This window comes from Chlamydotis macqueenii, chromosome 3, assembly GCF_036417535.1.
Source record: "Chlamydotis macqueenii isolate bChlMac1 chromosome 3, bChlMac1.mat, whole genome shotgun sequence".
NCBI classification, from domain to species: Eukaryota; Metazoa; Chordata; class Aves; order Otidiformes; family Otididae; genus Chlamydotis; species Chlamydotis macqueenii.
In genome coordinates, this window is record NC_141558.1 from 76583384 (window position 1) to 76599759 (window position 16376).

The window sequence follows — 16376 nt, forward strand, 5'->3', positions numbered from 1 at the left end:
AATGCATGTTCCCATGGGAAGTTTCAGACTGGTGCTTTCCTGTGAGCAAAGGTTTTTGTCTTGAAGAACTGGCTTCTGTCATCATCTGCAGTGATTCAAATAGACACCCATAGCTATAGTACAGGGTATAATTACATCCATGAACAAAAGCTATGCATGGCTAAGGCACTGTGCAGCGTTGAATAAACTCAGTAAAAGCAAAGTTCCCACTCCATCATTTTTCCCACAGATTATGGGAAACAGAGCTCTGATGCATGCTTTAATGTTAGTTTAAAATGAAAATGGCACAGTGCCCAATGGATCAGCAAATACACTTTGGAGAAGGCAACACAGACAAATGTCTACCTAGTTGGAGAATTTTGAAAGGAAGGTTGGGAGTTCAGTAGAGAAGACAGTAGATATCCCCCATTCTTAACTTTGAGGACTGCCAACCTGTGCCAGGAATGATCGTCTGCTTAAGAGCTGATTATTTTCAGCCTGTCATACAGGCTGCCTTATAGCACACAAGTCATACAGCTGGAGGCATCCACAGTTCTGCCATCACTCACCTGTTACAGTCCTGTTTCCCCATAGCTTTAAATATGCTTGAGTTTTTGTGAAGAAGCTGTTCTGCACCCACAGCTAAAACCAGGATTTCCACAGTGTTTGTTGTGGTTTACTAGAAATCCCAAATACTTTGCAAAGCCTGCTGGTAATGTGTTTCCTGGATATAGCTGCATTTTCCTTTCTTGTCATTACATGTCTGTTGAGAGGTATTTTATATCCACCAGTTTTCAATTTGATCTTTTAAGCCACCCTACTCCCTAGCTTTGCATTTGTATAAAGCATGTTTGCATTGTGAAGATGTTCTCTTGCACAAGTTCTCTCTCTGGTACAAGTGCTCAGTTCTCTGTGGAAGCAATAGTATCTGTAACTTATAGGAAACTTCTACACAGAATTTCATTCCTCATCTGCATGCTGCATGCCTTCTTTTTACCACACAGCAATCTGGGTGAGCTCTTCATGGTGGTATCCCCTTCTGCTTGATGCTTACTTGACTTGAGTAGAAACCTTATATTCTTGAATATAAGTATCCCAGCCTCCTTACAGTCTGTATGAAGACAATATTAATGGAATGAAGCATCTAAATAACCAAAAATTTATATTTTGTAATGTCAGTAATATATGGTTTCTTCTTTCTGAAGATTTTACTTATGCTATAACAGTTTTTTCTCCTTGTGTTCATAAAGGATAGGCTTTTCAGTTGCAATTTATATTTATATATATATGGTATATTTTTAATAATGCCAGAAGTATACCATTACTACCAATTCCTTGTTCATTAAATTAATCTTTTCTTACCCTTGGTAAAAAGGCACAGGTTATATATCAGCTTCTTTTGGACTTTTTAATATCAGGTTGCATTTATGTAGCAAGAGAACCAAGACTTGCAGCAACTCTTAGTAGCTAAAGAAAATATTTCCAGGACACTTGCTATACAGGTAAATGGCAGCACCGTTCATGTGCAGCACCCAGGCAATGGCGAAGAAAAACTGTATAGTACAGTATTTGCAGTGAAATATTGGTTTCACTGACTTTCATTATTCATTTCAACGGAGTTTTACACAAAATTTTGTTTTTGTATCATACACTTTGGTAAAGGCAAGAATTCTGTCCCACCTCAAAGAGGATAAGTACTGTTACTTTCTACTTTGGTTCACAGGCTGAGAGCTGGCCATTTCTCAGTAAGTCACAGAACCACCATAAAGCCATTGCTGGCACGTTAGGTTGCAACAGTCACAGTCTCAGAAAGGACTCAACTCCAAGCAGCACATACACAGAACAAGGGAAGCTGTAGCCCATGGCATCTCCTGAGTGTCTTGCCTCTCTGTGTTTGCTGAAGGTATGAAGAGAGATGATCGTGGCCCAGAAGACAGATGGTGGAGTATAGCTCATATGCTGAAATAGACTACAGCGGGGCTGAGCTGTGTCAGCAGAGCTCTTCAGTGAGGCCCTTCTCTGCCATTTTCTTGCAACTGTTCTGTCGATAGGAAATTGCATTCTAGAGGTCATCAAATCCAACAGCAGTGACTCATATTATTAGGAGTCAAATTAATAGGATTTTACTTTCAGTCTCCTGCAATTTATTCTTTACATGGGTTTTCCACATTAAAGCAAAAGTATGGTGATGCCTATCGCTTTTCATCATGTTATTTCTGGATATACATCAGCAACATGAGCTATATATCTTTCCACTTCAGTCTCAGACCACATTATTTCTGCAGCTGTGTTTTTTTATACTCTTCTTGACCACTGTTTTTCAAAATTCTTCACAATAATTACAACATTTGAAAGTAGCCAATGTCTCATCTGAAGCACAATATTCTGGAAAAGGCCTCAAGAAAACTTCAGAAACCTTTTCCTGCATAAATTGGTAGTGGATATAATTTCAGTATTTGATTTGGTTCTTAGCAATAGTCAAGGTTATACAGGAGGTAGCACACCTTTTAAAAAACTATATAATACAAGTTCATTGTGATTTTCAAAATGTTGCAGTTACCTCCAATGTTTAATTTTTGCTACTCTGGACTTCTTTGGAAGCAAATGTTTATTTGTGTGAGAGATTAGACTACATACATCAGGCTCAGCCAGCAACATGTGCACATTACAGATGGACCCTGCTGATCTGCTTCCGTTTCTACAAGAGAGTTGGACAGAAGGAGTTTGGGCAGCACTGGTACCGTAACAGTCAAATACAACCTCTTATTTGAATGTGTAACCGGGTGTTAAAGGCTCTGCTTTCTCCGTGTGAGAGGAACAGCGAGGCTGAAGGTCTTCTGGTGTATGTGTGGGTTAGCACTATGGCCAGCAGCTGCCATGGCCTCATTGACTTACATTGTGAGAGTACACCAAAAATGGGGTGAAGATTCAACTCTCAGAGCTACTGAGGCTGCGCAACCTCAAGCCATGTATTTATAGATGGGGATATGATCTGAGCTCCTGTATTCCACGTGACAAAGGTGACAAAGATCACCTGCACAGCCTCTGGTATGGCCTTTGCATCCCTACCACCACTTCTGGTATGCTGGTAACATCTCTGAAGCTATCCTCATCAACCAAGGAATGAGGGGAGAACAAGACTTTGAAGGGATCCTGCGGCAACCTCTCAAGAGTCCTTTGGAAGTAAAATTACTGAGCAAACAGAGCATGGTGTCAGCACGTTCTTTAGCGTTCTACTAACTTTCCTGTGTGTGCATAAATGCCCAAAATACACTAAGTTGTTTTGTGAGCAAATACAAAGCAAATGGTAGGTGGGAAAATTGAAAGATCTATTTGAGGGAATAATGGCAAAATTAGCAAAATAAAATCATTATGTAGGCAAGTCTCCCACTGAGGAGTTTTTGTTTTGTACACGTGTTTTTGTGAAGAGTGGGAAAAAATAAAAGACCTATTAGATGCAGCAGAGAAAATCCAAACAAATGCCTTTACCTCAACATAACAAGAACCCAGCACACATCTAAAGGCAAGCCAATGGGAATTTTGCCTTATTCATCAGTGCTACAGTCCCAGGCACCCTTAATGATAATGTTCTTTATTTCATAAATTGTATTACAAGCCATAAATTGTTTATCTCTGGTCATATAATGTGGTTTCTATTTAAATATAAGTGATGTGGTTTTACCAGTTTGCAAGAGATTTGACCTTTCACTTGCCTTTGTCTATTACCTACCAACACATTTTTAGACAGTGACACATTTTTGGTTTGGACGTGACAAAAAAAAACAAACAAACAACAGAACAACAAAACAGCAGGCATTTCTCAGTGGCATAAATTATAATAAAACTGAAGATTCTGTGATTACTGTGTAACTCAATGAGCTTTCAAATGAACAGTTCAGCAACCACTACACCATCATTCAAGTAACTGTTAAGAAAGATTTTTTTCTGGTATTAACAGACACTCAGTTTATAAAATGATACAGCATATATTACTCCAAATCTTTGAGAGACAGAATGAGTCCAAATAGTTTTTCTCCTAAATAATCTATGCATAACATTTTTAGTGCAAACTTATGAAACAAAAATAATTTTTTTCACCTTTGTTGCAAGGTTTAGTCCATGTCAAATGTAGAAATAAGCAGCATATTTTGGCTTAGAACACCAGGTTGGCACAGTTCCTTCTGTTTGTCAATCAGTTCTGAACGGACTGCTATGTCTGTATAGAATCCCACTGATTTGATATACAGAGATTTATATACTTATCGCGTAGCAGGAAAAAGTGAGGTTATAGAATCATAGAATCATAGAATCATAGAATAGTTTGGGTTGGAAGGGACCTTCAAAGGCCATCTAGTCCAACCCCCCTGCAAGGAGCAGGGACATCCCCTACTAGATCAGGTTGCTCAGAGCCCCATCCAGCCTGGCCTTGAATGTTTCCAGGGATGGGGCATCCACCACCTGTCTGGGCAACCTGTTTGAGTGTTCCACAGCCCTCATTGTCAAACATTACTTCCTGACGTCTAATCTGAATCTACTTCCTTCTAGTTTAAAGCCATTATCCCTCATGCTATCAAAACAGGCCCTGGTAAAGAGTTTCTGCCCATCTTTCTTATAAGTCTCCTTTAGAAAGCCACTATAAGGTGTTCCTGGAGTTTTCTCTTCTCCTGGCTGAACAGCCACAACTCTCTCAGCCTGTCCTCATAGGAGAGGTGCTCCAGGCCTCTGATCATCTTTGTGGTCCTCTTCTGGACTCACTCCAACAGGTCCTTGTCCTTCCTGTTGGGAGCTCCAGAATTGGATGCAGTACTGCAGGTGGGGTCTCACAAAAGCAGAGTAGAGAGGCAGAATCACCTCCCTTGACCTGCTGGCTGCAATTCTTTTGATGCAGCCCAGGATGCAGTTGGCTTTCTGGGCTGCAAGCATGCATTGCTGGCTCATGTTGAATTTCTCATCCACCAGTGCCTCCAAGTCCTTCTCCTCAGGGCTGCTCTCAATCCATTCTCTGCCCAGTCTGTATTTGTGCCTGGGATTGCCCCATCCCATGTGCAGGACCTTGCACTTTGCCTGACTGAACTTAATGAGGTTTGCATGGGCCCACCTTTCCAGCCTGTCAAGATCCCTCTGGATGGCATCCCTTGCCTCCAGAGTGTCGACGGCACCATACAGCTTGGTGTCGTTGGCAAACTTGCTGAGGGTGCACTCTATCCCACTGTCCGTGTCGCCAACAAAGATGTTAAACAGGGCCAATCCCAGTACCGATCCCTGAGGAATGCTACTTGTCACCAGTTTCCACTTGGACATCAAGCCATTGACCACCACTCTTTGAGCGCAACCATCCAGCCAATTCCTTATCCACCAAGTGGTCCGTCCATCAAATCCATGTCTCTCCCGTTCAGTAAGAAGGATGTTGTGTGGGACAGTGTCAAATGCCTGGCACAAGTCCAAGCAGATGATATTAGTTGTTCATCCCTTGTCCACCGATGCTGTCACCCTCTCATAGAAGGCCACCAAATTGGTCAGGCATGATTTGCCCTTAGTGAAGCCACGTTGGCTGTCACAAATCACCTCCTTATATTTTATATGCCTCAGCATGGTTTCCGGGAGAATCCACTCCATGACCTTCCCAGGCACAGAAGTGAGACTGACTGGCCTGTAGTTCCCTGGGTCTTCCTTGTTCCCCCTTTTCAAAATAGGGGTTATGTTACCCCTTATCCAGTCAGCAGGAACCTCACCAGGCTGCCACAACTTCTCAAATAAGATGGACAGCAGCTTGGCAACTTAATCTGCCTGTTTCCTCAGGACCTGTGGATGCATCTCATTGGGTCCCAGGGATTTGTATGCCTTCAGGTTCTTTAGATGGTCCCAAACCTGCTCTTCTCCTACAGCCGGCAGTTATTCATCCTTCCAGTCCCTGCTTTTGCCTTCCGCAACTTGGGTGACATAGCTAGAGCCCTCACTGGTGAAGACTGAGGCAAAAAAGTCATTAAGCACCTCAGCCTTCTCCATGTTCCAGGTAACCAGGTCTCCCATTTCCTTCGGGAGAGGGCCCACATTCTCCCTGGTTTTCCTTTTATTCCTAACGTTCCTAAAGAAGCTTTCTTGTTGTCCTTGACGTCCTTGGCCAGATTCAATTCTGTCAGGGCTTTAGCCTTCCTTACCTGATCCCTGGCCACTCGGACAACCTCTCTGTAATCTTCCCACGTTATCTGTCCATGGTTCCACCCTCTGTAGGCTTCCTTTTTATTTTTCATTTGGTCCAGGAGCTCCTTGTTCATCCTTGCAGGCCTCCTAGTGTTTTTGCCTGACTACTTCTTTATTTGGATGTATCACTCCTGAGCTTGGAGGAGGTTCTCCTTGAATATCAACCAACTTTCTATGCCCTTCTTCTGTCCAGGACTGTATCCCACGGTACTTTACCCAGGAGATCCCTGAAGAGCCTAAAGTCTGCTCTCCTGAAATCCAGGGTAGAGAGATTGATAAACTCCCTCCTCGTTGCCCTAAGGATCTTGAACTCCACCATCTCATGGTCACTGCAGCCAAGGCTGCCCTTGAACTCCGCATTTCCCACCAGCCCCTCCCTGTTGGCAAGAACAAGATCCAGCATAGAGCCTGTCCTTGCTGACTCCTCTATCACTTGCAGGAGGAGGTTATCATCCACACATTCCCTTAAGTTGCTTTCTAGCTGATCTATCTGTGTCCAACATATTGTTCCAGTACAACAGCTCCTAAAAATACTAATTCATTTAGTGGAAAAAAATGTTATTCTTCTCTGGGCTTCTCTTCCCACTACATATGATCAGTTAAAAAAAAAGCATTATATTATTATCTTAATCCTGATCCCAAAGTAAATAAAATTGTTTCCTAATTAAGTTTATGTATTTTGAATCACTTGATTTCATCATCAAGCTTTTAAGTAAGTGACTATTCTAACTTGTAAAGAGTCTAAGACTAAGTAAAAAAAAAATCCAGATCAAAAGAGATATTAAGATATATTTTGGGCTTTTAAATTGGTTTATATGCAAATTCAAAATGAAAAAGAAGTAACAGCTTTTTTGTTACACAGAACCAGCAACAAGCATTCTTCATCTAACACGGGTCAGGTTAATATTTAAATAACTAATATAGGATATACTGGTCTCCCTGAACATCCCCTGAAGTAAGACACTGTAGGTGATACTAGCAGCCTTTAATTTGACCCTAAAATCAAACTTGTAGTTTTTTATTACTATCTTTTTACTGTCACATATTTAATTTCCAGGAAACACATTTTTTTTTGTCTATTAATTCTAAGAACAAATACCCTGTAGTAATGAAGACAACCTTTAATTCCTCATGATAGTTAATTTTTAACATATATCAGATACCTTTTTTCATTCAGAGAAAAAGTGATGTTTGTGGATCTATAAATGCATTAAAATATTTGTTTAAAATTAGAACAGTATCTATAAACTGTCTTCATTTTTACCCAAAACAGGTGGAGCACATGAAACAGCCTCACGTGCAAGCACTTAAGAGAGGCTTCCCACACTGAAGTTTTACTAGCTCTGTGGCCTCATACTTGCACAAACCCTTATAGAGACAACGCATTTCTACAACGCAGTTTCTTGCCTGCCAGAAGTAGACTTTCAAGGTAGACTTTTGTTGTTGTTACTTGTTTGTAAATCCATTTCACGAGCCAGAATCAAAGATGTGGCTCCAAAGTTAAAACTAGAAAGCTGCCTAAAAGTGCTACTTTGTGGCCCCTGGCCACATGCAAAGTCATCTGCTACAAAAGGACTCCTTATTCAGGAGAAGAATGAAGCTCTGCAGTTTTACCTTCAATTTAAGAAAAGAGAGGCACTCCATCTAGCACAGTACCTACTATGCACCCTAGATAGGGCAAAAAATGCCTTCCTTTTAGCTTAGGCATTAGTTAAAGCATTTCAAATATTACAGAGAAAAGAAACTATGTTCTTTTCCTTTTTAAAAACATCCTGATTCTCTTTCTACTTTTTTCAACCAGAACTTTGCAAAATTTGATGCTTCAAGCTCACTAGTTGGCAATTTAATGTTTTTGCTATTTCCTGTGTGTTCATGCATCCTGAGTTTTGTTTTTAATTTCATATTTTTCTGAAATGAATGCAGTAGTTAAAATTGATTTCTACTTAAAATATTATAGACTGGCAAAGGAATGTTGCTTTTATGCCTAAGAACAGTATGTCTTTATAGATCTGAGAGTGCAGATTCCTGCAAGAACAAAGCATATTTTAGAGAGCAATTTTAAAAATCTTTCTTAGTGTTTTATAACATAGAACATAGCAGGTTTTAAAAAAAAAAATAAATAAATCAGTTACTTATTTAAGTATCCCTGCAATGCAATGGCTTTATTTCAAGAATTAAAAGCCATAGTCTTCATTTTGGAGGGCTGATTTTACTGAAGTTTAAGAACAAAAAAAAACCTTGCTGTTAACGCTGCTTTGTAAATTATCAGCATTTCAGCAAAAGGATTAAAGTAACAATCCAGAACTCAATCTGTCACAATTGTCTCTTACTTTACCTAAGTGGGGTTGTTTTAGTCTAAGCTCAGAAAGAACTTAAATTCTTTGAAGCATACAGGGATGACAAGCTGCAGAGCTGTAGTAAGGTCAATTTGATCTAGTTAGATAGAGGTGAGAGTTAAAAAGCTCTCTGCAGGAACCTCTATGACCAGGCACCCTCGTTCTGACAACATAGTCTCTTTGCCCACGTTAGTACCCGGTTCTTCTCTCTTCTTCCCTGGTCTGTACAGGCTGAGCGCTAAATGTCACAGTCTCGTCGCTGCTGGCTCTTGGTCAGTCACATTCCCTTGGTCCCACTGCTAGAACCCCTTGCTTTGACGCTGTATCCTTGCACAGCTGCAGAGCAGAATTTCATCTATGACAGTTACGGTAATTTACAGAGAGCATAGCATCTACTTAATCCACTAAGTGCTAGTCATACTATTTCAAAGAATAAACAGTGACCAAGGAAAGCTGATCTCGATCTCCTTCCAAAACACTAGGAACAGAAGCTGAATACTGAAGATAGGCTGATGTTCTGCAACTGTTGTAACTGATTCTCATTTAGGAGAGTGTCATTGCAACAATGTTTCAGGAGGCCAAAACTCAAAGTCATGGCTATTTTTACTCGGTGCTTATTCAGAAAAATCACACTGGACTCTTTTGCCCAAATATTTTGGACAGTTTGTATCAACAGGAACCAGAATCTGACAAAACTTTATGGGTTCGATTAGTCAAAGTGTAGAGACAGAACAGTTAGGAAAGGAATTTTTAACCCTGGCCTAAACTCCTGGGGATGTGACAGAGGAGGTAGAAAAAAATCTGTCAAACTTGTGCTATATTGCTGGAATCCCGGACTACAGTATATTACATTTCTCTGTCAACTTGTGTTTTATCTTTACAGGAAACCCTGCATGAACAAAATCATCCCTCTCCCAGCCCACTCTGACCTCTCTTTTGAAAGATGTGCTCTTTGAGTAACTCAAAAATCATGCATGGACAACTCTGTGCATCTACTGTTATGTTTCATGTAGTAAATATTGTGTCAAAACACCAAATTGCTGAAAAGTGGTCATGACTACTCATAATAATTTATTTTTTCCTCTCCACCAGTAAAAAATAAAGAAGCAAGTCATAAATAAAACAGTGGAAGTAGGCCAGAAAGGTATTTGTCTTCACGTTATTTTGTGGTTCACCGCATCATACTGAAGATCTCAACATTATACCGTGTTGAACGTTACATGAATTTGCCCGCCAGCATAGAGTGGTTCCTTTCTCGTCCAGAAGTGGATATAGGAAGTAAACCCACACTTTTAATTACAGATTAATTAAGATGGGAAGTGGTTATATATGAGAAAATTAAACTACCATCTATTTTATCTATGTCAATCAATCACATAAAATAAAAATACAAAAAATCTACTTAATCTCAACATAATGCCTCTCAGCTTCTGAAACGTGCTTTGTCAGTACTGCTTATCTTTTTGACTTCATACTTTACAGTTACTATGAATTAATTTTCATCTACTTTTTTTGCTCTCTCTTTTTCAAACTCTGTCTCATTATCTTCTCCCAGACAATTTTCAGCCCTCCGCTGTTCCTGCACTTGATATACTTCCAAATTTAAAATCTTGACCACAGTAGAGTTCTCACCAAGGGCCAGGAGAAACACAAAGCCTACATACTGAGTGTACATGCATTTAAATAATCTCTGCAAACTAAGTCCTTGCAGCTGTAGTGGGATGACAAATGCCTGGCTGTATGTATTGATGCATCTCCTTAACTAACCTAGAAAACTAAAAAGCTTGAAAAACAATGGAATAATGGATAAGAGGCTACAAGAATAAAACATTATCGATTTGACTGGAGCGTGATCTAGGATGTACCAAAAATATTTGCAAGGCAAACAGTTAGTGAAACAATGAGTGCCAGTTCTGGGATAGCTTTCTACTTTTTCTCCTCTGCTTTCAAACGTAATGCCTACTTCTAAGGCATTTGGAAATACCAGAAATATTTTCTCTTTTCTATTCTCTTAACAGAGTTTCACCTCAGCTTCTCCAGTATCCTCAGAGAAAGAAGTTGAGGTGCTGTTTGTGGTATTAAGCTGTTTATGATTTTTCCTTATTCCTGCTCTTAGTTCACCTTTCTTATTTCAGGTTATGGCTTTTCTGGCAACATCTATCTTGCAAATACTGAAACAGCATCAATAACAGCATCAAGTACAGATTAGATGTCTATTGGACACAACCTTCAAAGCTAATCACATCTGATCCAGTTGGCTTGTTTGCACTATGATTTGCTTTTCATATGAAAAGGGGTTTGTGCTACAGCCCATCGCTAATATTTACCTCCAGCTTCCTCCTATATGTGATGCACCAGCTCTTATGAGATGTACTCTAAATGTACCTTTCAGATTTCATGCCACAGATAGATACAGAAAAGGATTGTGTCCTACTAATCCAAGACCCTACATGAAATTTACATTTCAGAGAGGACAGAGTTGCTACTTCCTTCCCTCTTCTTTTGAAAAGTACTTTTTGTTTTAAATATTAAGTTGGTGCAATTTCACCCAATAGCAAATAACTGAAGTTATACATTCTGTAAAACGCAGATTGCATAATATAGCATGATGACTCTGTTCCATTATGCTTCATTACTAGCTTGAAAATTACTGACGCTGTACATTTTTCTCTTTAGTATTCTATCATTCTAAGTTATGACTGCACTGTAGGTTACTCTATGTAGTAAATAATCTAAAAACATTTCCTGCCTGGCACCCTACTAACAGCAAGCAACACCTTCCTTCCCAGGTGGTTCTGGAGCCTTAAATTCTAGTTCAGTAATTACATTCCGCCTGCCTGAGATCTCCTTTAGACTTCTTCATTTGTCATGAGTTTTTAGTGTTGCCGCAGGCTATGGAACAGCTGCACTTGGATGCTACAGCAGTCTTGGTACCTCAGTATAACTTACCTCAGCTGTTTTCCATTCTCTTTAGAATCGTGCAATAAAAATTGACAGAAAATAACTTGGTGGTGGTCATGGTGGTGTTTGTTTTCAGTATTTAAAAATAAATGCTTGAGTTCATCGGCTTCCTAAAGGTTCAAAACTACTCATTCTTCAGCTGTAATGCTGATAGGTTATCCAAAGCCTCTAACACTACTTCAGAAAGCAATGTTAAACTAGTTCTAAAGAAAAGTGTGTAAACACTGATACTCTGAGACAGTAGAGAAGGAAAGAAAGTAAAACAAGGAGAAATCACCGTAGGCTGGACTTTTAAATCAGTAATTCCAGCCTGAACATCCACGTCTGGTACATACCATAAAGCAGTAAAAGCAGTATAAGACGAAAAAAAAGATTCAATTAATTTGAGGAAAAGTGGTCCTTCAATAAAAAGAGTTAAGTATTCTGGAAGGTATGATTTCAGCATAATTAAGCATTTAAAAGAAAGACAAATTCTAGTTCATTTTCAGCAATGTATAACAGTAGACAGTGATCAAAGGAGACACATAACTCCGCAAACAACAGAACTGCATAGAATCATAGAATCATAGAATGGTTAGAGTTGGAAGGCACCTTCAAAGATCATCTAGGCCAATCCCCCTGCAAGGAGCAGGGACATCCCCCACTAGATCAGGTTGCTCAGAGCCTCATCCAGCCTGGCCTTGAACGTTTCCAGGGATGGGGCATCCACCACCTCTCTGGGCAACCTGTGCCAGTGTTCTGCAACCCCCAGTGTAAAAAATTTTTTCCTAATATCCAATCTAAATCTACCTCCCTCTATTTAAAAACCATTACCACTCGTCCTATCACAACAGGCCCTGCTGAACAGCCTCTCCCCATCTTTCTTGTAGGCCCCCTTGAGGTACTGGAAGACCGCTATAAGGTCTCCCTGGAGCCTCCTCTTTTCCAGGCTGAACAGCCACAACTCTCTCAGCCTGTCCTCATAGGAGAAGTGCTCCAGGCCTCTGATCATCTTCGTGGCCCTCCTCTGGACTCACTCCAACTGGTCCATGTCCTTCTTATGTTAGGGGCTCCAGAACTGGACACAGTACTCCAAGTGGGGTCTCACCAGGGCAGAGTAGAGGGGGAGAATCACCTCCCTTGACCTGCTGGCCATGCTTCTCTTGATGCAGCCCAGGATGTGGTTGGCCTTCTGGGCCACAACAGCAAATTGCTGGCTCATGTTAAGCTTCTCATCCACCAGCACTCCCAAGTCCTTCTACTCAGGGCTGCTCTCGATCCATTCTCCACTCAGCCTGTATTTGTGCCTGGGATCACCACGACCCAGGTGCAGGACCTTGCACTTGGCCTGGTTGAACTTCATGAGGTTGGCACGGGCCCATCTTTCCAGCCTGTCAAGGTCCCTCTGGATGGCATCCCTCCCTTCCAGCGTGTCGATGGAACAACACAACTTGGTGTCGTTGGCAAACTTGCTGAGGGTGCACTCTATCCCACTGTTCATGTCACCGACAAAGATGTTGAACAGGGCTGGGCCCAACACGGACCCCTGAGGGACGCCGCTCGTGACCGGTCTCCACTTGGACATCGAGCCGTTAACCACCACTCTCTGAGTGCGCCCATCCAGCCAACTCCTCATCCACCGAGTTGTCTGTCCATCAAACCCATGCCTCTCTGGTTTAGAGAGAAGAATGTCATGTGGGACAGTGTCAAAAGCTTTGCACAAGTCCAGGCAGATGATATCTGTTGCATGTCCCTTGTCGACCGATGCTGTCACCCTGTCATAGAAGGCCACCAAATTGGTCAGGCACGATCTGCCCTTGGTGAAGCCATGTTGGATGTCACCAACCACCTCCTTGCTCTCAATGTGCCTTAGCATGGTTTCCAGGAGAATCTGCTCCATGACCTTGCCAGGCACAGAGGTGAGGCTGACCGGCCTGTAGTTCTCGGGTCTTCCTTGTTCCCCCTTTTAAAAATAGGAGTTATGTTCCCTCTTTTCCAGCCATCGGGGACCTCACCAGACTGCCACGACTTCTCAAATACAATGGCCAGTGGCTTGGCAACTTCATCCGCCAGTTCCCTCAGGACCCACAGATGGATCTCAGCAGGTCCCATGCACTTGAGCACCTTTAAGTTCCTCAGATGATCCTGAACCTGCTCTTTGAGTACAGTGGGCGGTTCTTTATCCTCGCAGTCCCTGCTTGTGCCTTCCACAGCCTGGGTGGTGATGCAAGAGCCCTTATCAGTGAAGACTGAGGCAAAAAGTCATTGAGTACCTCAGCCTTCTCCATGTCCTGGGTAACCAGGACACCAGTTTCCTTCTGGAGGGGGCCTACATTTTCCTTGGACTTTCTTTTGTCCCCTACATACCTATAGAAGCTCTTCTTGTTGCTTTTTATATCCCTGGCCAGATTCAATTCCATCAGGGCTTTAGCCTTCCTCACCCAATCCCTGGCCACTTGCACAGCCTCCTTGTAGTCTTCCCAGGCTACCTGTCTCCACTTCCACCCTCTATAGGCTTTCCTTTTCACTTTCAGTTGGTCCAGGAGCTCCTTGCTCATCCACGCTGGCCTCCTGGCCTTTTTGCCCGACTTGTTCTTCATCGGAATGCACCTCTGCTGAGCTTGGAGGAAGTGCTCCTTGAATGTGGACCAACTTTCCTGGGCCCCTCTTCCCTCCAGGGCTGCCTCCCATGGCACTTGGCCCATCAGGTCCCTGAAGAGGCCGAAGTCCACCTTCCTGAAGTCTAGGGCAGAGAGCTTGCCGTGTAGTTTCCTTGCTGCCCCGTGGATCTTGAACTCCATTGTGTCATGGTTGCTGTAGCCAAGGCTGTCCTTTACTTTCACATCCCCCACCAGTCCCTCCCTGTTGGTGAGCACAAGGTCGAGCATGGCACCCCTCCTTGTCAGCTCCTCTATCGCCTGCAGGAGGAAGTTATCATCCACGCATTCCAGGAAGTTCCTGGACTGTCTGTGCCTTACTGTGTTGTCTGTCCAACAGATGTCAGGGTGGTTGAAGTCCCCTATGAGACCAGGGCTTGTGACCATGAGGCTGCTCCTATCTGGCTACAGAGCACCTCATCTGCTCTGTCCTCCTGGCCAGGTGGCCTGTAGCAGACCCCCAGCGTAACATCCCCTGCCCATCCCTGTCCTCTAATCTTGACCCATTAGCTCTCTGTCAGCTCCTCCTCCATCCCCAGGTGGAGCTCCACGCAATCGAGCCAGTTGATGACGTAGAGAGTGACACCCCCTCCTTGTCTCCCCTTCCTGTCCTTTCTAAAAAGCCTATACCCCTCCATGTTGACGCTCCAGTCGTATGAGGCATCCCACCACATCTCCGTGATGCTAACAAGGTCGTAGCCCTGCTTGTGTGCACGCATCTCCAGCTCTTCTTGTTTATTCCCCATGCTGCGTGCATTGGTATAGAGACACTATCAAAGAATAAAGTTCCATTACATTACACTAAAGGTTGCATTATGAAGGTGGTACATTGTTTATCCCCAATCCAACACAATTATTCTTATTATCAGTGAGGACTACGGGCAACCAAGCAGGAGAAAATTCCTGCTTACAAACAAAAAGCACTCATACATCACATTGGAAGGAAGCATACATTTTCTAATTTTTTTTTTTTTGTTGAAAAAAAAATAATTAAAAAAAAGGAACAAAAAATACACAAAAGCAAAGGAAATATTCTAAACCCAAAACAGCTCCTTTTGTGGTGGCTCAAAAGACCCATCTCTAATTCAGAAACCTACAGTGCATGTCTCTGGTCTGATAGAAATCTGCAAACAGATTTTCCTCTTTCATGTGGTCTAAGCACTACAGCATTTATTTTTTTTCTGTCTCAGATTTTGTATAGGATTTTCCTCAGAGCCTGAGAAAACTTTCCAGTCAAAACTTACATACCTGCTGACAATTCCCAAACAAATACACAAGGACTTCCAATATCTGACTGCAGTAGGGAATACTTACACTAACAGGTCTAAGTAAAAGGATGTTTTAAGTGGGTTTTGGGGGGTAAAGATCACTCTATTCAACAGTTTCTTAATCTCCAAGCTCCAAATTAATCATCACACCATTGTTATATGTAAATAAATGTACACAGTATTTAAGTGATATTTGTGATCAGAGCTAAGTTATGGATATCTCCATCTTCCCAAATAGGCATTCTCCATAAAAGCATACTGGATAACTGATGCAACTCGGCTAAATCATGCCATTCAGATACAGCAAATCTTCAATACATACACAAGTGCTGTGTCTAGATAGACTTTATGACAAAATCAACATCTCAAAAGAAAGACCATTACTAAAATGAGACCTTTATTTAGAACAGATATGTATGTCATTGAGGCATTTCCTCTGATTTAATTATTAATCAATTAATCTAATTCTACATTCTAGTCTACTATCTCAAATTATGGAAACCGATTAAAAACTGTAAAGTTTAACTAAATTAAGTATTCGTCTATAGTAGTGGTACTTACAGTAAAAATTATGTCTTGCTTGTGGGTTCCTCATTTGGCGATGTAAGATGGAGAAGTCACCATGCTTTTGTTCTAAGGTAAAGCATTTCCTTTATCGCTGTCTTTACGGAGTCTTCTGAACGAGTCATTTCATCATATTCTCTTCCGTAGTAAACACGTGTTCTCTCTCTGTATTTCCTGTCCAAAACACTCAATGTACACATAAAAGTAAACTAGTGAGTTACTAATTGTGATACATAGCATTTATATCGTTTTACATTTTCATAGTACTTTACAAAAGGCAGTTGATTGAACAGGTTAGGAAGCACTTAGAAACCCAAACCAAAATTACCCAGATTCCCTTAAAAAAATGAGTAATTGTATCTCACTCAAATGTTCCAGAAGGCTTTAAAACACCACAGCTTCTTTACTATAAATGAATAGATGAAAATCAG

At 41.5% G+C, this 16376-nt stretch overlaps 1 protein-coding gene across 1 annotated transcript in view; it reads right to left on the reverse strand.

The window, feature by feature from the left end:
* Positions 1–16042, reverse strand: part of KCNK2 (potassium two pore domain channel subfamily K member 2) — a 113030-nt gene extending 96988 nt beyond the window's left edge. The window contains exon 1 of the mRNA XM_086744274.1: positions 15943–16042. Coding sequence (XP_086600400.1) covers positions 15943–15976 — 34 coding nt within the window. The 5' untranslated portion in view covers positions 15977–16042. The remainder of the gene's footprint in view (positions 1–15942) is intronic.
* Positions 16043–16376: the final 334 nt, after the last annotated feature.